This window comes from Symphalangus syndactylus, chromosome 4 (genome assembly GCF_028878055.3).
Source record: "Symphalangus syndactylus isolate Jambi chromosome 4, NHGRI_mSymSyn1-v2.1_pri, whole genome shotgun sequence".
Taxonomy (NCBI): Eukaryota; Metazoa; Chordata; class Mammalia; order Primates; family Hylobatidae; genus Symphalangus; species Symphalangus syndactylus.
Genome location: NC_072426.2, coordinates 26,575,729 through 26,600,567, shown reverse-complemented (window position 1 = coordinate 26,600,567; position 24,839 = coordinate 26,575,729). Strand labels below are relative to the sequence as shown.

Genomic DNA, 24,839 nt, shown 5'->3' with positions numbered 1-24,839 from the left:
CTTTACTCTCCTCATCTCATCCAAAATCTTTTTTCCACAGGCTCAGCAGACTTCAGAAGTCACAGCTCCACATCTTGGGCTTGAAGGAAAATAAATACAGGTGTATGGTTCAACTGTGACCTTATTTGGACACAGCATCTTTATAGATGTAATCAAGATGACATCATATTGGATTAGAGTGGGCCCCAAATTGAATGACTGGTATTCTTACAAGAGGGGAATTTAGACACACATACTCACAGAGGAAAGACAACCATGTGAAAATGAAGGCAAAGATTGGAATGCAAGTCCAAGTCACGGAATGGTAAAGGTTGCCAGCAACCACCAGAAGCTAGGAAGAGGCAAGGGAAGCTCCTCCCCTAGGGTTTTCAGAAAGAGCATGGCTCTGCTGACACCTTGAATTCAAACTTCTAGTCTACAGAGCTGGGAGTAAATAAATTTCTGTTGCTTAAAGCCACCCAGTTTGTGGCAATGTGTTCCAGCAGAACTAAGAAATGAATGCATATAGTCACCCTTCTTGCAGTATATACCTAGAAAGCTACTTCTCAAGGAGTTATAGCAAATTTCCTGGTCCCAAATTTCCCAAGCCTATGAAGTCAGAATCTTTGGAGATGGGCCTAGGAGTCTTCATTGCAACAAATGGAACCCAAGAGATGTTTATACATACTACAGTTTGAGAAGCACTGGGCATATGAATGATCTGAAGGTCTTCACGAAGCCCAGTTTCCTCCAATTTTCCCCTATGTTCCTGCTCTTGATTATCATGTAGTATAGTGTCAGAGCCCTAGAGCCAGACAGTCTTGGACCAGCAAGCCTTGGGATGAGTCTCTTGATGTGTTTGGACTGAGTCTCCTCCTCTGTACAGAGCACGTGGAATAACTCCTGCCTGGTGGCACCATGAAACCACCATGGGATTGTTGAGAAGAGCAAATTAATTCATGCCACTAAAGTACTTTGCACAAAGTAAGCTCTTAACAATGCTGAATTAGTATTTCCTACTTTCCCATTATATCTCAACTAAAATTCCTTCTGAATCACATTTTAAATTTGACTTTGTCTCCAAAACACTAATATTAAAACTACAGAAGCAAAGGCTGTTGTTTAAGGCATGTTTACAACAGGTCTTTTGCATAACATTAGTTTCAGGTGGGCCTTCTTATTCCCATTTACAGGGGGAAATTGAAGGTCAAAGATGTTAAACAACATGATTAAGATATCAGAAACTTGAAACTCAAGCTCATCTGATTCCACAGTTCATGCTGTTAGCCTTTATATTCTACAGCTGTTTGTGCTTATGGCCTAGCAGGGACAAGAATACCAGAAGATTTCCTGTAGGCTTTCCTAGGTAATGAGTTCATCTTATAATGTAATCCCTGTTAATGTACCATTAATACCTTAGTTTGCATTATTGTATCTGATTGCACTTTATTTGTGTAGAAAACTTAACTTGGATGGTAAAAGGAAAGGAGGAAGGAACTGGAGAGAATCAATTAATCCCTTGCTATTTAATGGTCTTCAGGAGACCAGCAGCGTCAGCAACACCTGAGAGATAATTACAAATTAAGACTCTCAGGCCCGGCCAGATGCGGTGGCTCATGCCTGTAATCCCAGCACTTTAGGAGACCGAAGTGGGTGGATCATGAGGTCAGGAGTTCAAGACCAGCCTGGCCAAGATAGTGAAACCCCCATCTCTACTAAAAATACAAAAATTAGCCAGGTGTGGTGGCGGGCACCTGTAATCCCAGCTACTCCAGAGGCTGAGGCAGGAGAATCGCTTGAACCCGTGTGGCAGAGGTTGCAGTGAGCTGAGATCGCACCACTGCACTCCAGCCTGGGTGACAGAGCAAGACACTCAAAAAAAAAAAAAAAATCTCAGGCCCTTCCCCAGACCTACTGAATCAGAACCTGCATTGAAGGAGATTCCCCAGGTGATTCATATGTAAACTAGAGTTTGAGAAGCCCTTGGTTTATACAGCTCAGAGAGTAGATAGCTGCAGAGGTGGTCCTAGCACAGCTAAATATATCACTATACAAAAGTTTCTAATATTTCCTTCTAGAGCAATAAGTTTATATTATGATGGGGTGGTGGAGAGGGGGCGTGAAATGCGTGGAAAGAAAACTGAGACTATACCATGGATGGAAAAGAAAGAAAGGAAAATAAGTCCTAAATATGACCTATGTCAGAGTACCATCTGTGATTCAGGAAATTACTCCGAAAATAGGGTCAGAGCTATTTCAATGAGCAAAATTAGATCCAAGTATAGAGTTAGAAATATGGAAAGAATACACATGGGCCCATTCCTGTCACAGGGTTAAAATTTCTTATATATTTGGTGAATGAAGTCAGAATCAATAAATGATAACAATGAGAGCTAACATTTATTGAATGACTACATTCCATAAGGCAATAAACTAAATCTATTACATGCATGAGCTCATTTAATCCTCTCAACAACCTTGAGTGGTTTTTAATAATTGAAGAGGCTGTGGCTTTGTGTGTATTTTTGCATGATAGCGTCAGGTTAGTAAGGACACAAAGTGTCTTTGGATCTCCAAAATAGTTCATATGTCTTCCCACATATTAGCTGATTGACTGATAGATCCAACTGCCTTGGGAGAAATAAAATCTGAAATAGTATTAGTCTACATGAAAAAGCTCAAATACAGTAAAACCCGTCTCTAAACTGCAAACAGGCACTGGGGCTACACAAAGGCTTAACGTTGACATGGGGTGATGGGCACATACAGAGAAAGTTCAGTGGAAGCACACCTCCCCCTCCAGCCTTCAGAGTTTGAAACTGACGTCAACTGCATTGTTAGAAAATCTACAAAGAGCCTCTAACCCATATCTCTACATCTGCAACTCCACCAGATATGAAAAGTTATGCCCTCATTATTCCTGAGGACTGAACAACGAATAGACAATGAGAGGACGGGAGAGAAAGGCTTTTGCAAAATAAGGCACCCAGCCTGGAAAAATATGCACAACTGTCAATGATCCCTGCCCACTCAGACATTCTAGCACTCTGAGCAGCTCTTCCAGCACTTCCAGTGTCTTTCCCTGAGCCTGAAATAGCTGGTCCACTCAGGGTTCCTGCCTTACGGACAATTCATCGCAGTGTTTTGTTTAAAGTCAGGGCCTTCAAAAGCAGATCTGCTAAGAAATTCAGTTTTCTAGAGGTGGTTGGGGTGTTAACCTGAGTGACAACACATTTTGTGTCTGCGAGACCAGATCATAAAAAGACACTTTACGTTATTAATATGGTAATAATACTTAAACCATCTCATTTCCATTGTCCCTTTGGTCCAATTTACAAATGTCCAGCTTACCATGTCATTGGAATATCAGTCTTTCTGAACTTCTTGATATTTGCTTGATTTGTCATTATTGTTTTGTCCATCAAAGGAGGTGAACAAAGATATCTTCTAAAACCCTTTCAAAGCAAGAGGCACTATAAACTTATTATCAAAACTAAATTTTTCAAAAGCTCTAAAACTTTTAAACTTTCCATTGTTACAAATTTGATAGCACTTTTATGTAGCCTTTTACATACTCATCATCTTTCAAAATTCCACAGACACACATGGAAATTCCCCTGTATACAAAACCTTATGGGGACAAACTATCGTTGTCCCCATTTAATAGATGTGGAAACTAAAGTTCAGAAAGACAATGTAATTTGTCTAGAATCACACAGCCAGCATGTCAAGGAGGAACCAGAATTCAACATCAAGTCTGTGACTCCCAGGATCTTTTTTTTTTTTAAATTATCACAACCTACCTGTTACTCCTGCACAACAGTAGGCTGAAATTTCTAAGGTTACCCTTCCTACTCCCCCAAAATGATTTTACCTTTTGGCTCCAATCACATGATTGAGTACCCTTAATATGATTGAATTCTGATCCAAATAAATGTTTGCAAAGCTACCGTTCAGTAACTCTAGTCCAATATCATTACAATGACCAAGAAAAAATTAATGAAATGAAATCTCTACCGAGGTTGCCATCCTATAAAAGGAAATCTCCACTGAGTGGTTCCAATACCATATATGTCCAAATCTCCCCACTAGCCTTTTGAAAAAAAAGTAGCTGAGAGACTTGGAATTTGTTATTTTCCCAAGTGGGAGCTAGAATATCAAAAATTTATTTTGATGAAAAGAAAAACAAATCATTGTGATTCTTAAAGAAGGACTTGTAGTTATTTTATTTAAGAGCAATAGATAGTTTTATCCTCATTTTCCTTATTTTCAAAATTACACTATAGCAATTAATTTTTTTTTCAGCTTAAACACACACACAGGCACACACCCACAAACATCAAACCAAGTGCACAATACGGACTTTATAAATCTGAAAAGTAAAAGGGCATGTAAACATCCTTCCGAAAAGAGCATTCTCATGAATGTAACTCAAGTAAAAAAAGAACCTTCCACGTTTCCACTGTTTATACGTTTGATTTTTTTAATTCTGTCTGTCTTTAATGTAAAAAATTAATTGTTTGTGCCGCCCACCCACAGTTTTTTGTTTTTTGGTTTTTGTTTTTGTTTTTGTTTTGTTTTGTTTTTAGAGACAGAGTTTCTCTCTTGTTGCTCAGGCTGGAGTGCAGTCTTGGCTCACTGCAACCTCTTGGCACAATCTTGGCTCACTGCAACCTCTGCCTCCCAGGTTCAAGCGATTCTCCTGCCTCAGCCTGTCCAATAGCTGGGATTACAGGCACCACCACGTCCGGATAACTTTGTATTTTTAGTAGAGACGGGGTTTCTCCATGTTGGTGAAGCTGGTCTCAAACTCCCAGCCTCAGGTGATCTGCCCACCTTGGCCTCCCAAAGTGCTGGGATTACAGGCGTGAGCCACCGTGCCCGGCCAGTATACATTTTTTAATAGAAAAGTTTATAGATCATTTATCTCATATAGAAAGTGTATGTATAATCACATAAACTAAAAAAGTCAAATATTAATAGTTTTTTTGACCTAGGACTCTCACTGTCTGGAATTCATCCTATAAATAAATAAATACATAAATAACATATGAGAAAATGTGTACAATATCAATTGCGGCATTGAATGCTTGCAAAAAACAAGCCAAAATATCAGTATCAATAAGCTGAGGTATATGAATACTATGGAATTACTATTACATAGCTATTAGAAAGACCAATATGGACTGATCTGGCAAGAAGCCTAGGTACTATTATTAAGCAAAAACAGCAGGTTACTGAGGGGTGTTATGGAAGTATTTTATTTCGGGTGAAAAAATAAAACCCCCCAAATGAGCAGGTGAGTTCTCTCTGTACATATAAAGATTTACGGAAACATACAGAAAGTTTAACATTGGGTATCTGCTGGAAGACAAGTAGAAAAGATTGGTAGCAGAAAATAAAATGTATATGGCTTTATTATCTGACAACCAGCACACATTGTTTTTGCAATTAAAACAATCAAGGAAGCAGACATAGGCTAAGAAGAGATTAAAGTCAGCAAGTCTGAGATGTAGTGTATGCTTATAAGTATCATAAAAGCATGTCCAGACTTTTAACATGGTTAATGGGGATTTGGTACCACAAAACAGAAACTTTTTCTTCTTTTTCTAATTGCTCTAATATCAAGAAGCCTAGAGAGTCCACAGCCTGTCTCCTTTTGTGTGGACAGCTCTCGTGATGCCCTGGAGTCAGATGGTGAGGCTGGGTAACCAGGGGATTTCAATGTAACATGCTTCAAACCCTGCTGCTATACTTCGGGAATTTGTCTTGGTCTAGATAACAAACTAGAAAGATCAGAGAAAATAAAAGATATTACTATCTATTGCTTGCTTCACCATGTCTAATGGAGGCTAGGTTTTTTTTTTTTTTTGGCCCTGCAGACACGAGAAAGCACACCCAACATTCGATCTACCCTTGGTTCTCTTTGGCAGTCATACACAGTGTAACATTGTTGTTATCCTAACCTAGGAAAAATATTGATACTATCCCAGAGAGCATTTCTATATATTGATAACCCCAAATAAATACATCACAGAATTTCAAAACACTTTTTATAAAAGCATCTTATTGTCAAACGGGGCATGAAAATGTGAACTGTTCTAAATTCTCTAGTTCCCTTCTTGCCTGTTTATCTAAGTATGATCTAACACAGTATCTGAGTAAAAGGACCAATTAAAGAGGCCAAGGAATAGCATTAATCCAAAACTGACTTGTTTTGACCCAGAGTACAACTTCCTTTTACCACTGACCCTTGATTGCTGGGACAGACCAAAATAAGTACATTTCTCCTCAGCGTTAAATCACAAATGATGCCAGCAGCAAGACTGCTTCACATCCAGGCCCCTGGGAGGTTTCACATGAAAGGGGTCACAGACTGAATGAAATAGCCTTTTACAGGAAGGCTGAATGGCACTTTCTGAGGGAATATTGATCCAAAAATGTACAGCCCATTAGATCCAACCCACAATGTAACCCTGTGTGGTATAAGCCAGACTACTCTTTACCCTAAAATTTTTGAGAGGCAGTTTATATTCAGAGTATCTCATAAAACACCTTGCTATTCTCTTAAAAATATTTAGATACATGTAAATAAATAATCATATTAACTTAATTATTAAAATATTTTTATAATGGAAATCTCAGATTACAATAGGCCACATTAAGATTTAATTAATTACATTCTAGAATCGCAGAATTATCAAAGAGATCAAGCAACCTATTATGAGTTTCATCTAATAACTGATCTAATTTTTTCCTATAATTTTCTTTTAATTTGTTATGGGGGTAGAAGGGAGTGAATAGGAAGCCATTCCTTTAGTCTCCTCACACATACATTTTTTTTTACTACTATTAATTTTCCATTATTTCTCTGTTTTCTTCTCTCAGCCAAGTATGAGTCCAGAGGTTTCCTCATAGGGGTTTTAGGAATTTCCCTCAGTCTATTATCAATGTTCAAAGAACTCTCCATGCAAACTGTACTCTTTGTTTCTCTATTCCTTAAGACAAACATCGAGAAGAAAATTTAACTTTAGCTTTTTAAATATATTCCCCAAAACCACTACTAACTGGAAAAAATGTAAGACCATATGTATCTGATAATACACTTTTCAAACTTATAAATCCTGATATTAAGAAAGTTATATATTTGACAATGTATTTTAAAATTCAACTAAAAGCCATTTCAAATTCCTAGTGGGGCCCACAATTGTTAAATATTATACTTCTGCTGCCATCTCGTGGTAATTGTTGAAATCTCTCTATGTCTCCTCTATCTTGTCCCCACAGAACCATCTCTTTTTGTTGTTTTTCCTACCTTTAGGAGGGTACTTCTATTCAAACCTTAAGGATTCCCTTTCTTAAGCCATTGGGGAGATGACCTGAACTATGCTCTAGAAAGAAAAGTGGATGTTTGCAAATTCCTCATCCTATATGTAATATACTTCTTTTCTCCTATATTTTTCTCATTTAACAAAGCCATTCCTTTTAACAATATAATTTAAAAAAAAAAAAACATAGTTATAATTGGGAATAATCTATTTTTTTTCTACAATGAAAGGGAACAGATTAAGGGAAAATAAATATGTATCCTATCAAAGATTGTTCCTTTCCAAACTTTTTCCAAGTTGTTTCTTTACAAAGAAAGGGGTAGGGGGAAGCACCATGTATTTCTGCTATAAAATACCACATGGTGGAATGGCCCTTCACAGCCACAGGCATCTACTGTCAGGAATCAAGAAGGAGCCTGGAGGAGGAAACGAGAGGCCTCACTGCAGAGACAGTACAGGAAGTGAGAGCTCCCCAGGGAACCCAGGCTGGATGGAAGTGGGTGCCCCAGCATCCTTTATTATTTCTAGGCTGGCCTGTTCAGCCATGGACCTCACTGTCTCATGGCAAGAGAGTTTATAAATCTGAAGGAGGAGAGTCAAATGTTTTTCTGATGATGTATTAACGTTAGCAATTTTTAACCAGAATGACTTATCCTCAAAGCAAGAATATATTTCATGAAAACCACCATCTCCATCTAACTCTGTGTCCCCGCAGCAATTCCCATGAAGAAGCTGACAAACAGCATGCAAGGAGTCATTCAAACACAGATACAGAGAGAACTCGGCCAGAATTCTTCAAACAGGGCAGTGGGGAGTAAAAACACAAACAGGAAAACAATCCATTTCATTCCTTGTTGAAAATGAGTTTAAAACAATCTTTCCCAAAACTTTCTTGTGTACCCATATTGACATTATGCACAATCTGTATTTTTACACCTCATTCTTAAAAAAAAAATCTATGAACTCTTAATACTTAGCCTTACCCTCAGCAACACAGCTACATAGCAATGGATTTGATGTGATTGTCACATGTTTTCTCCCAACACTTATTAAAATGTCTATAACTATAAAATAAATTCACTTGTCTACCACATAGAAGCATCCCTGATGCCACCAATTATATAAACATCACACTTTGGGAACCAGGTGCTGGCTAAGTAGAATCTAGTGAATCTTATATTTACTTATAAATAATTAGCGTTAAGTGACACAGAGTCAAGATTCTGATTTTTTAGAACCATAGCTCAGATCAGAGGCTCTCAAACACTTTTTTCTACAGTGATTCATAAGATAGATGACATTCCCATGTGCAAGATACTCTTGTGAAAAGACAAGACTGTCTGTGGATTATGTGCAATTTCCTGCCATGTATTTGTAATCTTCCCAGTCAAGAAAGCCAATTGGAATGCAAGAAAATGGCTATCCCTCGGGAGGTGCCTGTGAGTGCACACAATCTTATTTTTTAAGAAACAAATTATTCATGAATTTCAATTTTTATGCCATTATTTACTCGTTTCTACCTTACAACTAATCAAATACACACCACTGTCATGGCACCACAGTTAAACCTGCCAGAGTAAAGCACAGGATATTGGATTGAGTATTTTGGAGTGATATTTTTCTCTGAGAGGAGACTAAATGGAGTATGAACTGGTTTTATTCTAGGGAAGGCTTCAGGATTTTTAAAATTTGTTTCTAATATGTTCTAGATAGTGCTCCTCTTACCTCTTCTCTGAAAAGTAGCATGTGGGAAGATAAATGTATGGTAAGCTGAGGTTTTTACTTGGCTGGAATTTTTACTGTAAACAGACCTGGTTTCTACCCAAGGGTTTACAACCTGAGATACAAAAGAATTTTCTATTTGGAAAATTTTTAGCATATGTAGCCAGATCCCTTGGTGACCATGTGATACATGAAATTAGTATTATCTGCACTATGGGGGCAATGAGAAGCATCAAGAAAAATATTAACATTTACCCAAAGGCTTATAGGTTTGCTTGTTAGACAATAACAGTACCATACAGTTGAATAAACAGACCCACGAATATTTGTAAGAGGCAAACATACAATTATTTTTAGAACCCTATAAGGTTTTTGCCAGTAGTTTTCCAGCATTTGAGGTCAGAGTACTCAAATAAAGACACATCTGAGAATTTAAAACACATTTTAAAGTACTCTCTAAATTGGACTAAAAAGGAAGGAGAGTCTGAATTAGGACTAAGTCCAAGAGGATAATTGAAGAAGTGTAGTTGCAATATATCTATTACGAATCAAACAGTCAAACTAAACCCTAACAAGCTGATTACAGTAGTCATCTTCCTGGATTTGCCTTAATAAATAAACACTCAGATGAAATCAGCACAGTCATGTTATCATCTTGCATATGAAAGTGCTATCAGTGGGTTCAAATACATAACAAAATCAATCCAAATCAAATCCTAGAATAACAAATTAACTGCTTAGGACTAATTTCCAAGAATATATAAAATCAATATGCACTAGAAAAAGGTTGAAGATGCAGCTAGCACACTGGACAGGAAAAATTACAAATAGTATTTTAAAACTTTTGAGTCAATATAAACTTAATATTGATTGAATTTAAAACTACATAATTTTCTAAGGTAGTATGGGTTTCTATCATATTCATATGTAAAAACAATTTTAAAATGTTTAAAATAAAATCAACATAGTATACCCCAAAGTTGGTGATCCATCAATAATGTTTAGTGAGTAGTGCAGAGAAAGTTAAGCATTTTTAAAACGAACTCTGTTGTATAAGAACAGCAATAAATAAAACAGGGAGATTAGTTTCTACTACCAGTCATTATATAATAAAACAAATCTATTTTAAAGACATACATTTTCTGGATATATCCATTTTGCAGTGTGCAAATATTTTAAAGCATTGTTTTGTTGTTGTTGTTTTGGTTTTTGATATGGAGTCTCTGTCATTTTTTCGCCTAGGCTGGAGTGCAGGGGCACGATCTTGGCTCACTGCAACCTCTGCCTCCCGGGTTCAAGCGATTCTCTTGCCTCAGTCTCCCAAGCAGCTGGGACTACAGGCATGTGCCACCACGCCTGGCTAATTTTTGTATTTTTAGTAGAGACGGGGTTTCACCATTTTGGCCAGGCTGGCCTCGAACTCCTGACCTAAAGTGATCTGCCCACCTTGGCCTCCCAAAATGCTGGGATTACAGGCATGAGCCACCGTGCCCAGCCTAAAGCATGTATTTTCAACATGAACGATTAATAAATAATTATTTCTGAAACCTCAGAAAATTTAAATTATATAATATCTGAAACATCTGAGAACATGAAAGATTTTAAGAGATTAGAGTAATAGTTTGAGTAAGAAATCTGCTCCATATTTGCTGTCATATGACTTGTGCAAATAAAACAGATCTAACAGGAGTTACAGATGTTAAGCCAGAAGAAACACAAGGACCCGAAAGAGGGACACACAACACAGGCAGATCCAGGAGCATCGAAAAGGAGACGAAAAATCATCACTGGGTAAAAGAAGGATGAAATACTTCAACCAGGAGTGGCAAACACTGAATCCAGTACCTTTTTCTGGGCTAAGCACTGGGCTATGTGACTAATACGAAGCACAAGCATTTTACAAACTATAAGATGCTGTGATCTGCTTATAATAACAGACCTAAGAAGTAAACCCTCCTTTCCATAGGAAACTGATTTGGATCAACCTAGAGGGTTTTCAAGTAATAATTATTATTAAGAAATGCACGTTTGTAAATTTAATAAAGTGGTGACAGTTTGACACGTGTGTATGTGTTCATATATACACACATATGTATACACATATTTTTCTTTTCCCTTATTTTTCTTTTACTTCCTCTTTTCTCTTCAGGGAGCCAACAGCACAGCACACCAATGACTCTAGACTCAAGGTCAGTATTCCTTTCTGACAATTCCCAAACTTCTGAGCTTTCATTTTTGTGAAACAGGATATGCTATCCCTGGTTTATCTCAGAGCTCACAGTAACTTCCAAGAGCTACAAGAAACCTAGATAACAAGGGTCCTGAACTCTGATAAGCAGATTCTCAATGGCAAATGAAAATAATTATTCATACGCTGAGCAACTATGAAATCACCTGAAAATCTTATCAAAAGAAAGGGTTTTCACACACTCTCAGCATCTCTTACATGCTATGGTGAGAGGGCACTAGGAAACAGGCCCTTAGTCAGGAAAGAGGAAAAAGATATAACGTCTTTTGTTTTTTCAGGTCTGTTAGAAATAGTTTCATGAGGGTCAAATTTCCAGTGAATACATGATTAAATGTAAACTTTCAACCTGTGCATATATTGGTTATTCAAATGGAACAAGAACTCCTGGTGTATTACAAATACATTTGGAAAATGCGCAAGACTCCTGAACCTGAACTAACCCCAAAGCAAAATCGATGTGTCTTAAATAACAAGTTAAACAGATAAGTTGAAGACCTCAATTCACCAACTCTGGTACCGATGCAAAATAAAAAGCAAACAACCTAAATTTTCTTTCTGGTCTTATTTCTGAGATCCTTTGAAGGACACTTCCACAAGGATTTGCTCAGTTTTCTCATCACTAAAATCAAGACACTACCACCTCCTGTACAGCTTTGACTGAAAGCATGTATGAAGTGCTTATGCTTAAGCCTTGTACTCTTCAAATCCCATCTGGCAAGATACAAGGATGTTTACAAGCCGTGCTCCCTAAAAATCTTCCTTTCCCTTCCTCAGCCTACCTCCCCTTAAAATCTTGTCAGAAATATTACTCAGCTGAGTAAACTAAATAAATATCCTCTCCCAAAAGCTCCTGTTAGGACATTACCACGTTCATCAGAAAGAGGTAACAGGTTAATAATATCTTGGCATATTATCAGGCAGTAATCAATCCATATTCATGGTGGGAAAGATAGGGATGAAGGGATTAGCATGAATGACACAAGTGACAAATAGCAAAGGGTATTCAAAGGAGGCAACCAAGGTCATTTTCATATCCTTCATAACTGTATTATAATCATCTGACCTGCCTGTAACACAGCACTGAGCTAGAGAAGTTGGATGAGGAAGGAAGAAGATGAAGAACTGGTAAAGGGCAATCCCAAGAGCAGGGCTAACTGAGGAAATTCCAGCCTGGCACAGCAGATCCAACGGACATGTGCTAGATACAAAGATTCATTGGTCACTTTTTCATGAGGTTAGCCTATCACTGGCTCTAAGACTTTTAATTCCCATTCTAATTTAGGGAAGGTTCATTTCTTCCTATTTAGAAGGATTCTCCACTTACTAAACTAGAACCAGTCCTATTCCAAGTTCATATAGTATAGTGGTTGAGTACTTGGGTTCTAAACTCTTCAAGATTTAGGTTTGAAACTTTATGGCGTTTCCTAGTAGTGACACCTTAGGCAGGCGACTTAAATTTCTTCAAGCCTCAGATTCCTCGCCTGAAAAGTGGGGATGTCTTTTAGGGCCGCTGTAGAAAACGATGAGCTAGTGCAGGTAAATAGCTCAGAACAGCTCTAAGATTACTAAGATTAGCTATCTTTATTATTGCTTTCATTGCTATTTTACAGCATTGTGTATTTTCCACATGAACAATTAATAAATAATTGACTCTGGACCCAGAATGCAGCTAAGACCTACTCACTTCATTGACCTTGCTTATATAAGAAGTAGGCCAAACTCCTTGATTTCGTCCTAAGGTCAAATCAAATGTGAATTGGATCAGAGAGACAAAAGGTAATGAGTTTTCTGGGGCATCCATCCCAAGGCATCCATGCCCCAGTGAAAGGAAGTTCCAGTTGCAAATGATCAATTTACATTATCAAGAATCAAGGGATTCATGACAAGAATAACTCAAACGTGTCTGGAATACGTCTATTTTTATTCCTGTAACAGATTAATATTGATTCAAGCCTTTCCTTAAACTCATTAAAAAATTGTGTGCAGTTCCTGAGCATACACTGGCTAACTAGGCAGCCAAAATAAGGAGTTTGGGTGTATGCAAAAAGAGTAAGGAAAAGGATTAAGGATAATAGGCAATTCCTGATGTGGAGTATATTCATTAGGAAAATCAAGAGTTCACAGAGATCTGTGTAAAACACTTGGAGTTCTTTGGCAGAAAAACAGTATTTAAAATATAAATGTAAAATATCATCACCATCATCCAAAACAGCTTACAGTTTTCAAAGATAATCACTTGATCCCTACTGGGCATTTCTTAAGGGGTCTAAAAATGAGTACCACAATAAGTTGGATATGTTCTTTTTAAACATGATCATCATATTGTACACTTGATACTTATGCTGAGAGCTCAGATCTTCCTTTCCTAGTATAATTTTCATCTAAGCATTCCTTAGATACTTAGATCATTCTTAATGGAGATTGTGCATTATACCCTCTGTGGATGCAGAAATCTGGCTAATTGGACTGACTAGATTACAGTCATTAATCAATTCCATTTCCTTTGTTCAGGATACATGCTTAAGATATTTTTGTCACCTATTACGCAAATTTTTAAGATTGTAATCATTCATTGAAGCAGTGTTTATAGGCAAAAGTTTTTCATCATTCTTTTCAATAAATAAAATTCCTACACAGTCATCTTTCAGTATCCATGGGGGATTGGTTCCAGGACCTCCGAGGATACCAAAATCCACAGATACTCAAGTCCTTTATATAAAATGGTGTAGTATTTGCATAAAACCTACACACATCCTTTCATACACTTTAACTCATCTTTAGATTACCTATAACACCTAATGCAATATAAATTATATGTAAATTGTTGTTATACTGTATTGTTTAGAAGAAAAGGCTATACATGTTTAGTCCAGGCACAATCATTCTTTTTTTTTTTTTTTTCTGAATATTTTTGATCCTCAGTTGGTTGAATCCATAGATGTGGAACCCATGGATAGAGGCGGCCGACTGCACTTTCAGGCCACATTTCTGCTCTTGTTGGTATAAAAACTGGGTGTTTTGATAAAGTTTGAAATGAATCTGTAGCATGAATAGTTATCATTCAAATGCTACAGAAATCATAACTGAACACTAGCTTTGCAATAAAGCATTCTCTTTCAGCCCCAGCATGTCTTTCAGAATGGCACAGCCTTTTACAAAAAACAGGTGAGGTTTACTCGGGAGGCTGAGGCAGGAGAATGGCGTGAACCCGGGAGGCGGAGCTTGCAGTGAGCCGAGATCGCGCCACTGCACTCCTGCCTGGGTGACAGAGCGAGACTCCGTCTCAAAACAAAAACAAAAACAAAACAAAACAAAACAAAACAAAACAAAAAAAAGGTGAGGTGATGGAATATCTACTTGTCAAATCCTTATCTGAACATTTTTAAACAATTTTTATTTTAAAAGTATCTTGTTTCATATTAAATGTTGTATCCCAGAAATACTTTAATAAATTATTTCCTTTCTTGGCCAAAATGAGATATCTGGCCAAGGATAATTTAGTACTGTCTCTTTAAGTGCCAGGAAGAGTACATAATTCTAATGTTTACTATCCCCATATATTATACCTGTCAAAAATTTTTAAACTCTAATGAGTCAGCTTGCTGAAAATAAACTCCACACTTCTATTTGAAAGTATGAAACTAAACGCTGAGTGGGAAAAAGTTTACCCTCACTCCCAGTGTAAATCAGCACAGAGAGGAAGTAGAAAAGTACTCCAGCTATTTGCTATAGACACAAATATGCACTGACCGCTACTGCGCATGATCCACTCATGATGAATGTTCCTACTCCCAGTATGAAAATGTTGGGAAAGGGAGGGGAAGAGAGAAGGACAGAAGGATGATGTGTGCATATCCAAGATTAGCCATGTCCTCCCAGTACATACAAAAAACAACAACAACAACAAAACACCTCCTTTCATTCTTAGAGATTTCTTGCCTCTTTGAGGGCAAATCCTGAATGACAGTGGACTCTGGGAAGGAGGGCTTTTCTCCTGTCCCCTCCATACCCTGGTGAAATCTCCTCCCTGCTGCAAAGCGGTGCTGTTACTGTTTGAGGGGCATAGCCCAGACACAGAAATCTGAAATTTCAAAAATGCGATAAAGCCCTAGCCCGGCAGCCCTGGGAGGCGAGCAGCTGCCGGGTGACCGCTGATGAAGTGGCTTCTTAAGGAGGTGGGCAGATTGATTCCAGCTGCTGAGCGCAGGGCAGGGCAGCCGCTCGGAATGCACAGCCCGGCTGAGACAAGACTCAGCAGCAGCTTCTCAGGCAAGGGCAAGGCCAAATATTAGGTCTGTTTGCAGTCCCGAGAAAAGGAAGGAAAATGCCACTGTTCCATCCAAAAGGGACTTTCAAGGCAAGATGGGCCCAAAGGTGCCATGTACACAGTGTCAATTCGAAAGTGGAATGTCACTAAGTCACTCAGGAAATCTGAAAGCTGTCTTCTGAGATGGCTGTTCAGAAGGTCTCACAATTCCTTAAGAGGAGTCCTTTCTGCCTGATTCCTGTTTTTCTCCCCACTCTGGCTCCCAGCTCCTGGTCTTCTTCTAGTAACTCTGAACCCCTGCTCAGTCTCCCTGGCTCCCCATCCCATATAATCAATACACAAGAGGGACTCCAGAGGCAGACACGGAGGAGGTGCAGTGGGCCAGTGGCAGACACTAAGCGCCCTGGAGCTGACCTGGATGGGGACAGTGGGAAGGACATTCTCTTCAGAAGAGCTTGCCTCAAAAGTGAGAGAGCTAAACGGAGAGAGGGGGACTAGTTTAGGAGTCCCCTGAGGGCCCCAAACTCAGACAGCAAATGATCTAAGAAGAGGGAAGGAGTAAGAGAGGTAGGCGGGCATGAAGGCACGCCTAATGGAATATTCAATATCCTGAGACATGCACTTTAGGCCCTGCACTTCCAGGGACTAAAAGCCAGTAATGGGCTTTGGAGTCTGCACTTCCTCTCCCTAATGTCCAGAGGCGCTTTAATGCTGCAGCCAATCGATCAGCCTTCTCCGGTGAAGGCGACAAGTGGAGTGCAAAAGCTTCCTACTTGTGGCCAAAATCCACCCAGCCTCCTCTGCACACCCCAAAGGAGTGACATACAACTTTGAACTGGCAGGATTTGTCTCTTAAAGTGCCGGAGAGGAGGAAAGGAAGGAGCCCGGAGGCGTCCAGAGAAACAGCCTACCCTCACCCCTCCGCCCTCTTCATCCCAACTTTTCCAGGGAGGGACTCAGGGGAAAACAAAAAGGGAGGGCGCAGTATCCACCTTGGGACAGGGCTGACGAGCAACCCCAAATCTGTTTCAGGTGCAAGGTCACTGAGCGGACTCCAAGCCTAGAGCAGCCTAAGGTGTTGCATTTCTGGAAGAGACACAATCAGAGCAAAGGAACGTTCAGAAGGTGGGGCTTCTTTGCAATGTCTTGCTGACATCACAGATGACTTGAAAGTGACCCTGTGAATAAACCTCTCCCCGCCTCGCCCCCATGCTCCAGGCTGGATCCCTGCCCTAGAGACAAGCCCCTGTCCCGCCTCTCCCCGTCCCCGCGTCCGCCAGCAGAGCTCGGGTTCTGGGCAAGTTCAGTCCCTAAGTTGAGCCCAACCCTGTCCAGCCTCCAGCCGCCCCTCCCTAGGAGGCTCGGACAGCCCCACTGAGCATGTCCAGTGGCCTGAGTCCGGGGGGTCGCCGCTGGGAAGCTCTCCAGGCCCCTGGATGGGCAGGGTTGGGTCCCTGCGTGGACGCCCCCAGCGGGGCGCACGAAGGACAGCCGCGCGACTGCAGCCATGTGTGGAGGGCACAAGTTAGCCCGCGCGAGTAAACTTTTCGCGGTCCTCCTCCCCACCCCCACGCCACAGGGGCGCGTCTCCCCGTGGAGCTCGCCTTTCCCAGCCCGGCGGAGACAAGCACAGCACGTGATGGGCAGAAATAAAAATAAACACTTCCCATTCCCCGGCCGCGGGGCCACCCCCACTCCGCGCGCCGCAGCGAGCAGGGGGCGCCCTGGGCCGACCCGCCCCCGCCGCCGCGGCCAGAGCCCCCAGCCTCTGCGCCGCGGGCCGGGACGAGCACCCGGGCCCACGGCCTCCGCGCCTACCTTTCGGACTTGGTGAACTTCCGGAATGCCTGTCGGAGGTCGTGGAAGGACCTGTACGTCTGCGGCTCGGCCGAGATGCCCTGCGCCCGTGTGGTCCGGGGGCCGATGTGGGTCGAGGGCACTGGGAGCACCGACTGGCATTTGTGGAGTTTCCTCTTCAGCTCCTGAATTTCCTCCTCCTTCTCTGACAGCCGCTTCTCCAGCTCTTTGATCCTCTCCTCCTTGAGCATGAGAATCTTGGCAAAGTCTTCCTCCAGCTCGCTCATTTTTTCACTGAGCCCCTCCGCAAAACTTTTTCTCGGGCGGCGGCGGCGGCGGCGGCGGCGGCGGCGGCGGCTGGGACGGCAGCCGGGAGCGGAGGGCGCGGGTGAGCGAGTGAATGGGCGCTAAGTACTCGAGCGCGGCGGAGTGCGCCCCTAATGCGGCGCGGGGAGCCTCCTGCTTCGATCCGCTTCTGCTGAATGGACTAAAAGCACCGAGGGGAGGATGAGAAGTCTAAAAGCGATGGAGAGGAGAGGCAGAGTGCTAATCTCCAGCCTCTCTGGGGAGTAGGTGATTATCTTTCATTGAGAAACCAATTAGAGCTTCCCTTCCTCCCCTGAGACCCCCTCCCCCGTCCCCCTTTCTTAGTCACTCCGTGAGAATACGCGCGCGCCACGCCACCGACAGCCGAGTTGCCAGCAGAGGGTTGGATCAGAGAGCCTGGTCCCACTCCATCACACAAAACTCACTCTTCCACGCTATATGGTACCAAGGGAAGGGGGTAGGGTGGGGGGGAGCTTTATACCACTTGATCCTTGAAATAGCAACAATTACCATGTGATCTGGCGGATGACGCAGCGCTTGTAACTGGATCCTAAAGAGTGTGAGTGTGTGTGTATGTGTGTGACATTTCGTAAATATTAAACTGCCTTTAGACAGTAACCTGCACAAATGCACCTTGGTCTTTGCCTTTTACTTCTTTTCTATTTTTGATGCCTGGATGGATTCAGAAAGGAAGGCGTGTGTGTGTGTGTGTGTGTGTGTGTGTGTGTGTGTGTGTGTGTGTGTGTTAGTTACTTTGAAGTCCCATGGTTCTGACCCTAGTAAGAATGACAGGGCAATACCAGTTCCAAGGTTTTTCAGCGTAAAGCCTTACTGGACAGAGTGAACTAAAATTGTTGGTGGGGAAGTTGGATGAACATAGGGTATTGAGCCAAATGATTACGGAAAAGGGAAAGGCCATGTGTTAATTGTAAACTTCTTGTGTCTGGCTTTTTTTTCATCTACTACCCTTCAGTCTTGTATACAGAGCATCCAAATTATATCACAATCTCTTTCTCAGTGGCTCAGAAGTGGTGGCCACCAGTGCTAAGCTGGGTCACACTACCAGTTCCAGTTTGGAGGAGAAATTGCATCTTTAATTATCTGTGTTTAGGTTTTACCTGTGCATCCACCATCTACCCTATGCTAAAAGGATTATTCTGCACAGTAGAATAATCGTGTATTCACGGATTCTTACAATTTCCTTTTTTATATCTATGTATCACAGAGAGCATTTACATAAGTCACTATTTGAGAGTTTGATTTGATAGGGAGTGAGAAGTATTTCTTCCGATAATAGTCAACACATTGGTAATTTTTTTAAGGAAAAAAATAGTTGCAACTAAGATACCAGGAGATTCTTTCCTAAATAGTAACTTTTCTTAAAAAAGAAAAATCAATGTATAGTTACTGGCTACTTACAGAAAAAAATTATTCTACCTTTTCTGAAACAACGAAATAAAGGAAAAATAGGTGTATATTTTATTCTGGAGATTTATTATTTACTGTTCTACTTATCTGAATATTGTACATTAAAAGTGTTTTAAGCCACATCTGAATTTCCTAATTGCACCAGATGCTGAAGCCTGGCTATGTCTACTGATGTTTGAGAAAGGTTTCTTAGTGTTGTTGACAGTTGCTATTCTGTTGCTTCTGTCTATGAACTTAATCTGCTATTATCATTTTACACACACTAAAATAATTGGCATTTAAAAATAATACATTAGAAAAAACCTTTGATCACTTTCAAAAATCTAGGCATAGCTTCAACTTTATTTACAGAAGAAAACAATAGTTTTAAAATGACTCTTAAAAGGTTTTATTCCAAGTCTTACAATATCTTAAATGAAGATATTCAAATGTTTCTTCTGCTTATTAAAAAATAAACCTTTAAACTTAGATTTCATGCATGCACCTCAAAACCTAAATCCCCATCTTCCAAAATAAAACTATTTTTGAATAGGTCAGTTTTAATTTAAATAATGTTGATTTCTAGTGAGTGATGTTAAATCTTGTCCATTGGCTTAAGAAGTATTTAATTTAGACCACAAGGGAAGCTTGAGAAAAGACATGCTGGTAGAAGAATAAACACTGAATTATTAAAAAACATGTCATAGTATATTACAGCTGAAAGAACTTTGAAGATGATCTAACCCAACAACCTCATATTACAAAGGAGGAAAATTAGATCTTGAGAGGGAAAGTCCAAGATCACTTCAAGGGCAGAAGTTTGAGTCCAGGACGCCTAATACCCACGAAGCATGCTTTCCATCCCATGCTGCTCCTAGCGTAGATCCAGAAAATTTAGAAACTCTATGATTCTGATGATACAGTGTTGAAAGATGTGACCTTACTCTCTGTTTCTTACTTCTAAATCTGTAGCAGTAATATGTCAAAGCAGAGAATTAATGAAAACTTAGATTTTTTTTTTTCTTAAAGGAGAAGGTCGCCATCTAGTGCCCTTGGAGAAATTTGCTAAATAAAAATCTTAATCACAATTAAGTTGGGGTTATGTCCTTAAATACCTGTACTGGTGTTTTCATTTCATATTTTCAGAAATAAAGAAAATGACCAGAATTTTGTGTCAGACTAAAAATCTTTTTTTTTTTACATTTAATATCTTTTAGCCTGGATGATGACAATGATGATTGTCAACATTTATTATTTAATACGTGCCAGCACAGGGCTAAGCCCTTTATGTAATTGATTTTAATCCCCACACTTACTCTGTAAGATAGGCACTATTACTCATTTCTATTTTATAGATGGAGAAACTGATGCTTGGCCAGACTAGATAATTTGTCCGTGGTCACATTGTCCAGATTTGACCCAGCCTGTCTTAATACCACATGCAGCGCTGCTTCTACTCAAAATGTATTAAAATATTCACTTCTCTGTGGGCCCAGTGACAAGCAAAACTAAAATATCTTTCTTGCTGGGGACACAGTAAGTGTAAAATCACATATAAACCTGGAAAAATTCATAAGATTGTGGTGTCTAACAATCAATTTCCTTACTGAAGTTGTTTTCTTAGTGATATTTTGTGATATATTACACATTTCATATATAATTTCAATTTTTAGGCATTTGTGCTTTCCAAAATTATGATTTTGTTTTGCCTCCTCCCTTTCTCTCTTCTGTCTAATAAGGAGCACGTTCTAGAAAGGCTGAAAGTGTGTAAGATGTAAGCAGCAATTCCGGGATTTCTGTACTTTAATCCAGGACAGCGTCACAGGGGCCAATGGGAGAACAGGTCTATAAAAAACTTAAAAACAATAATAAAAGTGACTAAAAGTCAATCTGCTTTTTATTGTCTCTATTTACTAGAAGTTACAAATATCAGTAATAAAATATTCCTCCTCCTCCCAAAAATATTCTCTTGGTCTAAGTACAAAGGATTACTGTGTTTACTGTTGAGCAGGTGGACCACTCTCATCACCCCACCCCTTGGAATAACACTGACCTTGGTGCATATTGTACACATTCAGACCAAAGAAAATTGTCATGTGCAGTTGGTTAGAGTGAGGTTCACATGGATGGCAGCAGCCCATAAAAGAGGCTTGGGGAAATGAAAATAGAGACAGGAATCTGAGCTTGTGAAACAGGTAAGGATTCATAAAATTCAAACCATATCTTTATTCCCCAATACTTCCTGTGGTTGTAAAAAATGGCAATACCTGTGAAAAACTGGAAACAATGCTTTTTGCACCAACAGATGCAATTGGTGAACTAAAGAGGACTGAATTTAGAACCAAAAGATTGATATTCACATCTCAGTTCTATCACTTCTTGAGCTGTGTGCCCTTAGGCAAATTCCTTAACTTCTCTGAGATCCACTTTCATCATTTGTAAAAGGAGAAGTTACCTATGGTCCTTTTCACCTTGCTACCTTCAATGGTTCTATGGAACTCCACTTTCCCTGTGACTCACATTCTGAAATTATCAATCTGTTCTTATAGACAGCATCCATCCAATAACTTCAGCTATGTTTAAAACTTTGAGAGAAGAAAGAGTTAAGATGGAGTCTGGTTGGTCCTACAAAAATTACAGTGTACTTTTTGATTAATAAAGATTATTTTCCATTAATTCTACATCATACTAGATGTGGCTTTAACATTGTCACCTGAACCAGCCGTGCTGTTTTGATCATAAAGTGTGGTCGCACCTTTAGTAAGATAAAATCTTGAAGTCCTGAAACACACCCACATTGACATTAACCAACACACAGAAGATGAAAATGGCAAATGAAGTGTTGCCTTAATTAAACAAACTTCAAAAATTGTTGGTTTCTGTTTTCTGGATTTCCATAAAGAATCATAAGAGTTATTTATTTTTTTGAGATGGAGTCTTGCTCTGTCATCCAGGCTGGAGTGCAGTGGTGTGATCTCAGTTCACTGCAACCTCCCCCTTTTGGGTTCAAGTGATTCTCCTGCCTCAGTCTCCCAAGTAGCTGGGATTACAGGCGTTTGCCACCATACCCAGCTAATTATTGCATTTTTAGTAGAGACAAAGTTTCACCATGTTGACCAGGCTGGTCTCGAACTCCTGGCCTCAAGTTATCCACCCGCCTCGGCCTCCCAAAGTGCGGGGATTACAGGCATGAGCCACTGCGCCCAGCCCATACAGTTATTTTAAAAAAAATAATAATAAGTTCCTATAGAAAAAAATGTATATAAATGCTTTTCACAATGTGGTCCTATTGATGTAAATGAAATTCTTTCTCATGCAGGCATACAACAGTAAGACCATTGCGTTTTATTATTTTCTGCAATATTTGTCCACAGGTTTGAAAAAAGAACAGTTCTTTCCAGAGATCATGAAAAATAAAACTGACCTAAAAATTGTGATATTTAATATATTATAGAAATAAAATTCTGCAGTAAATTTAAAACCATGGACCTAAAATATGAAGATAGGGATGCCATGTAACTTGAGGAGGCCAATAATTTCATCTCCCTGAGCATTAGTTATCCCAACTATAAAGCACAGATAGGGAAACTAAATTCTCTTGCACTTAGACCTTTAAGACTCAAATGAACAGGAAAGCCAAATATCATTTATTATTTAAATTTAACTCTATATAAATAAATATAAGTAACATGGTAATGTAATCCCTTCTTTGACTTTTTGTTGGAACGATAGCTCACCAAGGGAAGAGAGTAGGGGATGGGGACAGGATTGGTGGTGATGGTGGTGGGAATGTTTATACTGCATTTATATCCCCCAAGATTTCCACCCCTGGTAGCATCTTCTCCCAGTTACTCAATCAATGTACAATCAAATACTAATAAAAGTGCTGCTGTGAAGAGAATTTGTAACAATAATTAACATCTCAAATCATTTGACCTTAAGAGAGAAAACTTACCTGTGTGGGCCTGACCTAATCAGACAAGTCCTTAAAAGAAATTAGGCTCCTCTTGAGATAGGGATTTGAAATGTGATTGGGATTGGACTCAAGAGAGAACTCCTGTTATGGACTTTGAGAATGGAGCAGGCTGCATGGCAAGGAATGCAGGTGGACTCCAGGGATGTAGAGCAACTCCTAGCTGACATTAAGTAAGGAAGTGGGGACCTCAGTCCTACAACAGCAAGGAACTGAATTCTGTCACAACCGCATGAGCTGGGAAGAGGACCTCTAGCTCCAGGTGAGAAGGAAGCATGGCTGACACTTTGATTTCAGCCTGTTAAGTCCCTGAGCAAAGATCCTAGTCATGCTGTCCCCATACTTCTCACTACCAAAACTGTGAGATAAGTTGGTTTTAAGTCTTTTAGTTTGTGGTAAAAATTGTCAGGCAACAAGATAAAACTCATAAATGACTCGACTGCCATTTTTAAAATATCCTTTAAAAACACTAGGAATGTATTGCCATTTCCAGAAGCCTGCCTTCCCAAAAGGGTCATTTTCAGTGAAACTATAATGCATTTCAAATGGATACTTGAGCAACACTAAACATTGCTATAAATTATGAACTGCTTAAAGCATACTGATGACAATATGAACAGCCCTCCATAAAAGATGTTTATGTTTAAAGCAAAACACTAATGTGACTGAAGAGTAAATCTTCCAAACATAGGTTCTAGAAAGGATTGAAATCATTCATTAGTTTACTACACAGCAGAAATGTTACTATAATTTGCCCTATGTAGAGGACCAGCCTTGTGACTTTGAACAAATTATGTAGTCAGCTGACCGTTAGTTTTCTCATCTGTAAAATATTAATAACTCTCTTGTGTAGTATTATTTATTTTGTATAAAGTATTTAGCTATGAGTATATACTTAAATAATTTTGGAGTCTTATTAATGAACCGAATGTGTTTCCATAGTTATCCGTGGAAACTAAGTGCTCCTACACTTTGAGTTCAAATCCTAATGTCATATATTTGAAGAGACTTGGAAGATTTTTTTTTAAATACAAATATTTTTTGAGTTTAGTTTTTGATTTGAATTTTTGTTTGATTGTAGAAATGATAGACATTGGACTTGTCTGCTTAGAACATTGTTCGTTTGTTTACCAGGCTGTAGTGCAGTGACACGATCTCGGCTCACTGTAACCTCTGCCTCCTGGGTTCAAGCGATTCTCATGCCTCAGCCTCCCAAGTAGCTGGGATTACAGGCCTGTGCCACCCTGTCTAGCTAATTTTTGTATTTTTGGTAGAGATGGGGTTTTGCCATTTTGGCTGGGCTGGTCTTGAACTCCTGGCCTCAAGTGATCTGCCTGCCTCAACCCCCCAAAGTATAGCTATTACAGGCGTGAGCCACCACACCCAGCTAGAACATTTTTTAAATAAATAATTTCAATAGAAAAGACATGCATGTGATATAGAATTCCGGAAGTACAAGAGAATGTACAATGAAAGGTAAGTCTCTCCCATCCCTGTTCTCCAGTTCCCTGTTCTGGAGGCAATCATTCACTAGTAACATTTATTTGTGTATCCCTCATAAGATACTCAATTCATTCATAAATGCATTTTTATAAAAACATGCATTTTTACACAAATAAGATTTAATACCTGGTTTGTATGCTAGTATATTCCCTAACTTAAAGCTATTATTTCCTGCTTTTCAGGACCATTATTCCAGTGCAATATGTCACACTGTTTCACTTTGTGATAAAATGGTCAGTAACAAGTCAGGAACATGGCTGAATTTAGACAGTCTGCGACCTTCCTTCA

General features: G+C 39.6%; 1 protein-coding gene across 1 annotated transcript in view; it reads right to left on the bottom strand.

The window, feature by feature from the left end:
* Positions 1-18,122, bottom strand: part of PRKG1 (protein kinase cGMP-dependent 1) — a 1,318,464-nt gene extending 1,300,342 nt beyond the window's left edge. Inside the window, exon 1 of the mRNA XM_055274328.1 lies at positions 17,363-18,122. Within this exon, the coding sequence (XP_055130303.1) occupies positions 17,363-17,628 (266 nt within the window). The 5' untranslated portion in view covers positions 17,629-18,122. The remainder of the gene's footprint in view (positions 1-17,362) is intronic.
* Between the last annotated feature and the right edge of the window lie 6,717 nt (positions 18,123-24,839).